At 34.3% G+C, this 11,965-nt stretch overlaps 1 protein-coding gene across 1 annotated transcript in view; it reads left to right on the forward strand.

Moving 5' to 3' along the window:
* The window catches only part of LOC124644423 (M-phase inducer phosphatase-like), a 44,341-nt gene that overhangs the window by 29,700 nt on the left and 2,676 nt on the right, over nt 1-11,965 (forward strand). Inside the window, exons 2-5 of the mRNA XM_047183763.1 lie at nt 7,301-7,850; nt 9,314-10,199; nt 10,611-10,762; nt 11,344-11,615. Coding sequence (XP_047039719.1) covers nt 7,301-7,850; nt 9,314-10,199; nt 10,611-10,762; nt 11,344-11,615 — 1,860 coding nt within the window. The remainder of the gene's footprint in view (nt 1-7,300; nt 7,851-9,313; nt 10,200-10,610; nt 10,763-11,343; nt 11,616-11,965) is intronic.

The following is an 11,965-nucleotide window of genomic DNA, read 5'->3' on the forward strand; positions in this document are numbered from 1 at the left end:
GAGGAAAGATTTATGATTGAGTAACTGTGTGAGATATTTAAGCGCCCAGCCTAACCTGAGTAAGACAACAGTAAATTCTTATCGTATCTGCATCACAGCATTAAAATCAGTTCAGTAGTTTTACCGTTAAATTACACAACCTTTCATAATCGTGAACTATTGACATCTACACAACTGTCAAAATGACAGACTATCATTTCATTCCATTCAACAACAATATTCTTGACCCGCCTGGATGCACCAAGGAGTTCGCATCTGTTTGGCACGCGCCAAGATTGCACTTTATATCAATTTTTTTTTCGAACAATTGAATTTGGAACTTTTGTTACTCCCCCACGGCACGTGCCCAACGGATTTTATGTATTTTTAGAGAAATTTAGATCTTATTTTGTTAACTTTAAGGTTGATAATACAACGCATGGCTTATAATAAATATTGTTATAAGAAACTATAATCCATTTGTATCATATTAAGGTGTATATTACAATAAGTATTGTATTGTAGTAGGTGTAAGGTAATAGTTCAAAATAGTTATACAAACTTCTTAAAAGGTCAAGGAACGGATTTTTGGGGAGAAAAAAAAATGGCGGGTGTTAGTTTTTTTTTTTGATTGAGGGGGTGGTTATAAATGTAGGCTTAGTTAATAATGTAACTATTAATTTTATAGCTAATGATCCATTATATTCTTTTAATTATTTTAGTTGCTAAATACGAATAAAGTTAAATATCAAAAATAAAAAATGAAATTAACTTAGCTAAAATTGAAATTATTGTTTTTTTAACTTATTTATTAAATTATTTATTCTTATAAATCATCTTTCTTTCTTTATTCACCTTTCATCAAATTATCATACAAATCGACTAAACAACAGTTTACTAAGAATTTTCACGTCCAATTTTTCAAATTTTAAATACTTTTTAAAGAAATATTGACGTTGAAGTTAAACGTAACGTCACCCTCTAGTGTTGTGCGTCCGTTTCTAACGGCTATATCGATTAGTCGGCACAGTTGGGGTAGCGCGTGCGTGCGATATCGAACTATTAAACAGCTGGCTGTTTTTATACTGATTTCTAGTTAATTAGAGGATAACGCTGTGGTTTTGATTGAAAAGGGGGGAATTAATATAGTTTGTGTTGATTGCATTTATTAAAGATTTTGAAAATGATCAGCTGTTAAAATTACAATCAATAGTTCTAACGAATACAGTTAATTTAGCATCTTGAATTCTTACGGTGAGTTGCACCATGTAACTGTAACGATGATCAACCGTCGTTCTATTGGCAAATCAGAAGTTTAACAGCTGATTATTTTAAAACATTTTGTGTGTTTGTACCCTAAAGACTCGAAAACTACTGAACCGATTTGAAAAATTATTTCACTGTTGGAAAGCTACAGTCTTTCCGACTAAACATAGGCTTTATTTTATCTTAGTCGGGCAGTAGTTTCCATGAATTGGTTAGTTATCGTTACAATTATATGGTGCAATCCATCCTTATATTTTTTCGTTAAACCAACGACACATTTGAAATTCACATCCCATTGCCTCTAAAATCAATTATCTTCAAATATTCTAACATCCCGTCAGAACTCACTCCTCGTAACGTGCCTACAGGTTTTTTGTTTCAAAACCGAGTGCCACATGGTAATAGTTGATCCAAGGTCAAACTAAAGATGGTGTAACATCCTGCTTTAAGTAATATTAACCTGTGTTTCCTTTGAAATAATGTAAGAAGAAAATAACGGTCGTTTTTGTGACATTTCGCAGCTTTTGGTGAGATTTTGAGGCGTTGATATTACTAAAGACCTGTCTTACTAAGGGGTATTGGGTTGCCCGGGTAACTGTGTTGAAGAGGTCAGATAGGCAGTCGCTTCATGAAGCACACTGGTACTTAGCTGCATCCAGTTAAGACTGGAAGCCGACCCCAACATAGTTGAGTAAAGGCTAAGCGTGTTCCAAAAATTTGCAATCCGCATTTGGCAGAAAAAAAAAACAGCAGTAAAGTTACAAATTATTACTAAAAACATTATTTTTTTAAATACAATATAACACGATGTAAAAATTTCACACACACGAAAAAACTTTATAAATATTACAAGCGAGCTCATATCGGTACAACCCCAGAGGTCAGGAACCGTTAAGATTAACCGTTGACGAAAAAACTTCCCTTCTCATGCACCCATTGTACGAGGGTTCTTGGCACAAAGTGCATTTAATATGGACTACATAAGATTCGCAAGGAATCAAGACATTTGTACCCCTTATGTAATTTCTGTCAGTCAAAGAAGAACTTGATTTTTTTGAGTGTCACAATAAATATCTGTATGTACTATCTCGTCTGCTTAAATACTTGCTAATATTATAAACGCGAAAGTAACTGTCTGTCTGTCTCGTATACACGTCAAAATCACTGAACCAACTTAAATTGTCACTCAGATAGTTAGATAGAAAGGATTTTTTATCTGCGGGAATTAGTTCACCACAGAAGCAGGTGGAATCATTCAAAATACCAAAAACAAACTTACTAACCAAATTATTCTGTGTAACGTCTAGTCGATTATTAATCGATTCAACTAATTTGACTTTCACAACCCTTTAGAGAAAGCATTGATCAGTCTATTCACTAACATATCAATAACTAGTTCCACCCAAATAACGGTTACACAAAAATAACTGTTACGCTGTAACGTTAAGGTTGAATTTCGTTATTAAAAGAGTATTTATTCAAATCAGTGTTTGGCTTGCATTATGCATTTCTTGAGGAGCCTGTTTTTTTAATCGTTCCCGGTTTTTTTTTTTGTTACAAACGACACTTGTAGTGTCTTTGTATGAAGAATGCAACGTTGGGTGACAGTCGTTAAAAGTCTGTTAAGAGACATGTTTTTGAATTGTCTACGAAACCAAAATACGAAAATATTATTTTTCTTAACATACTGAAATATCCCTATTTTTGGCAAATAAATAGCAAAAACTACCTACTTGTAAATATATTTATTTAAATATACATGTGTATACCTCTACAATAATATACGTCTATTTAGTTCACTATTCATAGAAAACCGTTACAGTAGGTGTAACTGTAAACAATAGGGCTAATGTTATCTACAGGAAAACCTACGCAATCCTTGAAACTATTTGCTACTATGAAGATAAATAAGTACACAGCTATATTTTATAGAAAAATACTTAGTAGGACCAATGTCATCATTTGCCTCACTCGGCTTTCAGTACGACCGCATGCAGCTGAGTATCAGTGTTTTATATCGATTAAAACATGACCAGGATACCAAAGCTTCCAAGCAATCAAATGATAATCAAAAGATGATGGTTTTAATGTCTATCTTCATTTTAGCAGTCTCTCTGTTCGATATCGATAATCGGGTATCGAATACAAATGTAACATTATATGTTAGTCGATTATTTGTCGCACGTGCGGGCGTGAATCGATAACTGCTTATCGATGTTTGGTGACCTTATTTTGAATTTGTGTTTACTAATATAACTGGTTTTTTGCATTCGAGAATAGTATTTTGATTTTTGACTGTGAAAAAATTGGTAAATCGTGGCAGATACAGTCAACTTCAGTACTTATTACTATTGAGTTAAGGTGCATGACAGTTACCACTGATGTGCAGTCTACCGTATCTATAAACTTGTGTAAAATACGAGTAGGTATCTCCTGCATGGCCAGTATCCATCCTTAATTCATTTGCAAAACAACAGGCAAAAATTCTAATCATATTTTTTTTTATTCACGGCCATAGGCCATAACCGAACTGCTTTTAGATAAACCTTCATGCTAACTGCGTATATAAAGCGTTCTTTGTAATCTATAACAAGTGAGAATGGCCTAGTTAGATAGACTGGATGATGTCAGAGTTAGAGTTAATTAGAGTTTACGACCTCTTGACTTGAGATCATGAGATGTAATGTTTAGGATGATAGTACAGTAGACCGCACATCAGTGGTAATTGTCATGCACCTTAACTCAATAGTAATAAGTACGATTTTCCTATAAAACTGTTACCACAGACCTGAAGTTGACTGTACTAGGGAGTGGCCTGAAGCCTCGTGATGTGTTTTATTGGTTAAAATTGGTCGAACTTTTGTCAAGTCTTTTAGCAACTGCATAATATTATGTACTACAGCACTGTGTAAAACACTGGTACTCAGCTACATCCGGTTAGACTGGAAGCCGATTACAACATAGTTGGGAAAAAGCTAAGCAGATGATGTAGTCGATAAAAATGTTTTTAGAATATAAAACTAATAATGATTCTATTTTTGCACACATGACATAATCAATCCCGGAAGTGTTTATACAAATATTTGTAATAATAATTTATGTATTCCGTTTTATAAGTTTTCCGCATAACACAATGACAAATTACAATGCTACATATATGATTAAAATACTATTAGTTTAAATCGGATTGCTTTTAACAAAAAAAATTCTTTTCTACCCTTTTAGCAAAATAAGGTCTGCAAACGAAACAGTACTTCCCTAGATAAAAAGATAAAACCACTAAATCCTAAAAAAATTAAATCGAATAAACCAGTTCGTTAATGATGTCATTCATTCATAGGTAAAAATTATTATCTAGCAAAGCTGCAAAAAGTTGCTTTTGTATGTATGAGGAAATACCTCTGTAACTACTGAACTGGTTATCATATTTCTAACGGACGAATACTGAAACATCGGTATTAACCAAAGCTTGAATATCATTTTATCTACTCATTCGCCTAGTCTTACTTACTTACTTTCCCAACTATGTTGGGGTCGGTTTCCAGTCTAACTGGATGCAGCTGAGTACCAGTGTGCCACAAGCAGTGACTGAATATCTGACCGCCTCAACCCAGTTACCCGGACAACCCAATATCCATTGGTAAGACTGGTTGTCATTTCGAGGTAAAAGCTACAAAATATCTAAATGATATAGACACAGCAATGTTTAACGTGGATGTGACTCAAAAATAACGAACAATTTTTTCAAACTAAAAAAAAATCGTTAATGCAATTATTAAATAAAAATTATCAATGAGAAACTAACCTTGCACAAAGCGAATAATAACAAAAAAATGAATGATAAACAGTATTATTTATAAATAATAGCACCAAATGATAAGGAAGTCCGTTACTTTATCAGTTTATTTTGAAGCTGGGAACTACAAAAGTCGTTATTATGACGTGTAGTTTTATCTATACTATGCTTTACTTCCTCACTTCGCATCCTGAGGGAACTATTTCTCGTGTAAGGATAAAAAGGATATCTTCATCATCATCAGCCTTTTAATCGTCTCACTGCAAAGCGCAGGACTTTTCTCTGTATGAGAAAAGCTCGCTTGTTCAAGGAATGGCGGTACAAACATACTGGTTAAACTAAGAACCACCTTTTTTTTGAAATATTAAAAAAATGGCACAATCGACGTGTAAATTGTAAATAAAGTCGTCTATAAGAATAACCTAGTTCTATTTTTGCAATATCTCTCGCCTATGAAGAGGAAATCCAATTAAAATAATGTTATTAACAACATAACTTTATATTATTACATTAATTATACATTTCCTGTGTTATCGACGACTAAAAACAAAGCTTCGATAATAATTACTTGTACACAAAAATTCGACTAAATTAGGTTACTAAAAGTATGTCGATAAGAGTTAGTTACATCACTATTATTATAAAAAAAGTTCAATCAACAGAAGCAAAGAAAGTGGCCCAGTTACATGGAATATTGTTTAAGAATTTTCTATTAATTACTTGATACTCTACTAATTGTTGGTCAGTAAAGTAAAAAATGTTTCGTTCTCCGTGAGCCGTGATTTCACTACATATTTAATTCCTTTCAAAACCTATAAAAACACTTTTCTTCACAATATTAAAATGCTTTAAAAGTCGTTAAATAAGTAACAAAATAATTCAATAATCCGTTACGATTTATCCATAAATCAATTCAAATTACGCGCCCCTACTGAATTAAATATTGATCGACTAATTTATTTTATCTATTACAATATGAAAGAGACTAAAATAAGCATCTTAAAGCATCGAAGTCGTCCTTATCCTTCATATATTATCTATTTACACAAAGAATATAACCGATATATTATGTAAATATAATACTTTACAATAATTTTATTTTGATTTATAAGTATTAATCTTCCCATCTTTAAATTAACATAAAACATTTTAAACTAGTATCAGAAATATATATTAGGAATAACAACTTTTTTTTTGTACAAAATGAGCATTATGTTGGCAGAATGACTAAATACCTTAACCTCGCAAGATTTGACATTTAAAACCTAACCTTAGCGCGCGAATCGCCGAAAGCGATGATTCACTGAGTAACAAAATCTACCCTTTTTTACTATTATTTCTATTAAAAACTAATAGAAAACTTCAAAAGTGTCGTGTACAAGTGTTTTAGAAACGTGTTCCATAAGTTTCGCACGAGAATTCAGTGTAAAACCTGTGACTGCAGAGGTTAATATAAACTTTCGTCAAAGTGTATTGTTATAATTTTTTACTCGAAATAAGTGTACAATAATGCCGCAAGGGCTCGCAAAAGGGTTTACCGGTACGTAGAACCAGTTACATCGATGTATTTACGAGTATAGATAGGTTATATGACAAAAAAAAACCAAAGGGGTGATCGTGTGTCTTTGTTAACAATTTCGGCGGAGTTCCTTTACAAAAAGTTCTCATATCGTCTTTAGTCAGTAAAAAGCTTGTAAGCTATGGTCCCATGACCTATGGGTTAGTTAAGGGTAAAATATAGTTCGAAACCCTGAGAAAATGATGTAAGAACCTTTAAACTATCATTTCTGTGTTATTTTTGATTGATTTATTTTTCACCCTAAATGTGTATTTACCTTTATATTGCATCAGCTGGTTACCGCCATTGTTACTGTTTTCCTATATTTATTTTTTAGAGTTAAAAACCTGTATAGTATAATTATTATGTTTTAGAGTTTTGTATTTTCCCTCAATTGTTTTAACTTACAAAAGTATATAAATAAGACTATTTCATCTTGAATATATTCATGGTATTTTTGTTAGGAATTTTCGATAGGATTGTTGCACACTGCCTTAAAATTCATGTCATCTGACAACCAGTTTTACTAAGAGTATCAAGTTGCCCAGTTGAGGAGGTCAGACAGGCAGTCCCTTCACCTATAATACTGTTACAATCTTACTTACTTCTTAACTTTTGAATTGAGAACCTCCTCTTTTATAGGAAGTCAATTAAAATGTAAATACAAATAAAACTAACATCCATCCTTTCTTTCATTCCAGATTGATCACCGAAAACTTCAAAATAAATTCCGGAAACAATGGCACGAAGCGAAAACAAGAAGATTCACTAACAAACAACTATAAAATTAAAATGAACCCACACACTATCGACTTCACAAAATCACCACTATCACCAATCTACACGCCCACCAAAAGAAGAATATTAGGAGAAATACAAGTACCGAAATCACCGTTAGACAGACTGAAATCACCGCTGACAAATTCACCTAAACCTTTCAAATCACCATTACAAGCTATAAACTCACCATTACTAAACCGGTCATCACCGTTCCTAAATCAATCACCGTTCTTAAACCAGAATTCACCGGTTTCAAAGAACTCACCGTTGTCAACGAGGGTTAAACGGTCAAGGATTACCAAGGTCATGGAGGAACGGACTCGGTTCAGGATGTCGAATAAAGAGAATGATGCTCCGATGATGAGTGAGACGTTCATGAAACTGGATGTTGAGGAGGAGACTAGAGATTTCCTGTTCGGTGACCGGTTTGAGGCCACGAGAGAGAAGGTTACTAACTGGTCAACTACTAAGGTGAGCAGTTTTCAATTCTGTTTTGGCTGATTAGAAAGCTATGTATTACCAGTTTGTATCTAATTGTTATACTAATGAACAATGGGATAAAAGAAAAATTACTTTCTAGTAGATCCAGTAACTATGGGTGAATACATGTTTAAAGTTTTCTGTAGCTATCAAATTCTCAGTAACTTAACTTGATGTTAATAATAATTATGTATCAGTGGGACCATTATAAATAATCTCAAAGTACTCTACCAGTCTAACCAAGGGGTATCGGGTTGCCCAGGTAACTGGGTTGAGGAGGTCGGATAGTCAATAGGCATGATGACAAATTTTTAAATACTTTTGTATGATGTAGGTATACGTCTATTTTATATGAAAAATTATTAATTTTAAGAAAATGCGAAGTTTTTTTATCAAATAATTGCATTTTTCTCTGTCCACTTTGAATCCGGCGCGAAAACGCTTGTCAGTGTCATGTCGTCACTTGTGACGTCACGACTGAAATTACAAGACGCAAGTAAACAACGCTCGTGCAATAATTAAGTTTTTTGTGTTATTAAATATGAATTCGAAAGTGCATAGGTGTTGTGGGGTCCCCCAGTGTAAGAACACATCCAAAACAACTCCTGATAAGTTATTTGTGTACGTTCCTCACAATAAAAAAATACGAAACAAGTGGCTTAAACTTGCAAGGCGAGATTCAAAAGCAATATTGCCCAGGGTACAACTTTATTTTTGTGAAGATCACTTTGATGTAAGTTATTACATAGTTCTCTAGATTCTAACATAGAAGTTTTTTTAATTAAACTAATACACTTACATGGAAGTTTTTTTTAATTAAACTAGTATACTTACATGGAAGTTTTAACATTTCTAAATTCAGCTGAACAAAAATCTTTATTTGATGCCAAAAACTCTCACAGCATTATGATATCAATTCTAGGCAAATTAGCGCTGTTTGCCTTGATAAATCCGGGCTCCATAACTCGTGTTATACACAATTAATTAATTAAAAACAAAGATCGCAGTGGAAGTTCACAATAACGAAATGTGACGTTCGCGCGCTTTCGCGCGAGTTGTTTTGAGAAATGACGTCACGAGCTCTGATTGGTGTTCAAGATATCATGGCGGATTGCCTTATTTCGTAATTTTATTTTATAAAAATACATATTAATCACATTATTAATAAAGAAAACAATGCGCGTTTTATATTCCAAGCTTCAAGTTTAATTTAATAAGTATATTATTTTAATGATTTTTGATTACTGTCATCATGCCTATTCTTGTAAAGCACTGACTGTACTCAGCTGAATCTGGTTAGACTGGAAGCCGACCCCAACATAGTTGGGAAAAGGTTCGGAGGATGATGATGACTCTGAAAAGTACAAAATACTCTTTAAAATCAAAGACTTTCATTCTTCCCTCACACAAAAAAAAATTCTTAAAACTAACATTCCTCTTTTCTGTACTTCCAGCTGGACTTCACGCACGCTCTCCCAAAATCACCAAAACAAGACCTCTATGTACCACAGAAGGAAATCACCCAAGATCTGGACGATTTTGAGACCCTCCACGATCTAGAACAAGAATTCGAAGCGGACAACTTCGATGAATGTTCCAAATACGAAATCATATCCACGGATAGTCCCAATATCATATCTCGGGGACGTACATCTTCTTCGAGAAAGGTTACGTCAAGGAATTTTGTCTTCGGAGCACCGTTAGCTGACAATGAAGCTTCTACGAGCTTTAACAAGCCTGCGGTCACTGCCACAAGGATGCTGACCTTTGATGAAGAGGACTTCGAATTCCCTTCACCGGCAGTCAAGAAACAAGCTGCTAAGAAATCCTTAAAATTCTCTGAAACACCAACTAAACTAAGACATGAGAAAAGTGACTCCAGTATCGGATCGCTGAGTCAGTCACCATTACCAAAAACCGGTTTATATACTACGGAATCTACAACATCTATGGAAAGCGGTTTCATATCAGAATTGGAGGAACCATTTTTGGAAATAGAAGAATCGAACTCACCAAAAGTAGCAAATTTCAATGAGTTACTCTCCGGTCAGATTAAATCCAACGTTCTAAGTGAAAAGAGCTTTTTAAGAAGACCGTTGAACCGTAGTTTAAGCTTCAACCCTGAGAGCAAGGCAAGAGTCTCTCTCTTCTCTATTTTAGAGAGTCCGAATGTTGCTCAGAGGAATAAGAAGAGAGTAGAGCGGAGTGAGAATGAGATTGCTGTTAAGAGAAGACGATCTAACTGTCAGAGTCCAGAGTTGAATAGAGTTAAGAGTAGACCGGTGTTGCAGAGAGCTTTTTCTGAAAATAATGCGCTGATTATGTCTGCAATGGCTAGATGTGAGTATCTTTATTTGTTTAGCCTTTTCTGTGGTTGTAGTTTAAAGTAGTTGTCTTATTTAACATGGTAAAACAAGATAATACACCTCAGAAATTGTATAGACTATTACTGTTTGAAAGTTCTAAATATTTATTCCTCAACATGAGTGACAGCTAAGCCTTTTTCCCATCCATGTTGGGGTCGGCTTCCAGTCTAACCGGATGCAGCTGAGTACCATTGCTTTACGAGAAGCGACTGCCTATCTGACCTCCTCAACCTAGTTACCCGGGCAACCCGATACCCCTTGGTTAGACTGGTGTCAGACTTACTGGCTTCTGACTACCCGTAACGACTGCCAAGGATCAACTCCGTCTTTACAACATTATCACACATTTTTAATTATGTACTAAAAACATATTTTTCTCTTCCAGCGATAGTAGAACCGGATTTAATAGGCGACTTCTCAATGCCGTATGCGTTACCGCTCACCAGTGGAGACCATGAGGATCTGAAGAGCATCTCCTGTGACACGCTCGCCAAGCTGCTGAGAGGCGAATATCGACATGTTATTAGTGATTATCAGGTAAATGTAATGTTTATTTCTTAAATATAACCAGTATATTTATTATCGGTTGTGACTTTTGGTCATCGGTCGAAAGATCGAGAAGTGTGGAAGCAAGATGGGGAGGCCTTTGCCCAGCAGTGGGACATTATCGGCTAAAAATAAATAAATAAATAAAAATAAATAAATAATAGTGACTTTTGAAACCAAAAATTAGCCTCATTGCTGTTAACCAGTAATGTTGTCATATGTTTTGTAGAAATAACTTCTTGTATATTGTAGCCTTTGTTGTGAAAAGTCTAGCTTCCCAACAGCGAAAGAATTACAATTAAAAACAGCTATGTATGTCAATTTTGATGAAATAAAGTTCTGTTGTTGGAACACCACAGTTTTCATTTTGAATTTTTCATTAAAATGTTCATTATTATCTTGACTAACACCTCTGTTTATATTGAGGGTTAAAAAAATGTACATAAAATACTAACCAATACAAAAAGAATCTCTCTCTATATTCGCTTTACACATTCTTTTTTTAGAAATTAAAAAACCTCTTTAAACCATCAAAAATTTAAACTAATCCTTTATATCTTTTCTTTCCCTAGGTAATAGACTGCCGTTACCCCTACGAATTCGCCGGGGGACACATAGTCGACGCTGTCAACTACTACACACACGCACAAGTGCACTCTCTGCTCGACCGACCACCTGCCACCAGGGTGAACACTGACCGTCCATTAGAAAGAACAGACAGTGGGATAGACATTGAAGGCTCTTCGGGAAGAACAGACAGTGGGATGGACAGTCCAGTGGGAGGAACGAAAAGGAGTGTGCTGGTGTTTCACTGTGAATTCTCGTTGGAACGGGGACCTAAGCTGTAAGTATTTTTGACTTTTGAATATATTTTTATTTTGTTGCAATAAGCACTTAACTAAAGATTGATTAGATGACTTCTATAGGATTTTTTTACTAAAAAAAATCAGTTTAAAAACTAATGTTAACAGTTACTAAATTATGATTATTTTAAGTAGTTTATCTTAAAGATAAATGAGTGTAGTTGTTTTATGCGATTTCACCAGGATCTTGGGAGAAAATATGTCTTTACCAGAATAAAACACAGCCCATGTTTAACGCAAATAGTGTAGCTTTTAACTCTGCAAGAATTTTTCAAATCGCCTCGATACTTTCTTAACCTTTTACAAACAAACGGTCATATCTGTCCTGTAT

Source organism: Helicoverpa zea, chromosome 30 (assembly GCF_022581195.2).
Source record: "Helicoverpa zea isolate HzStark_Cry1AcR chromosome 30, ilHelZeax1.1, whole genome shotgun sequence".
Lineage (NCBI taxonomy): Eukaryota > Metazoa > Arthropoda > Insecta > Lepidoptera > Noctuidae > Helicoverpa > Helicoverpa zea.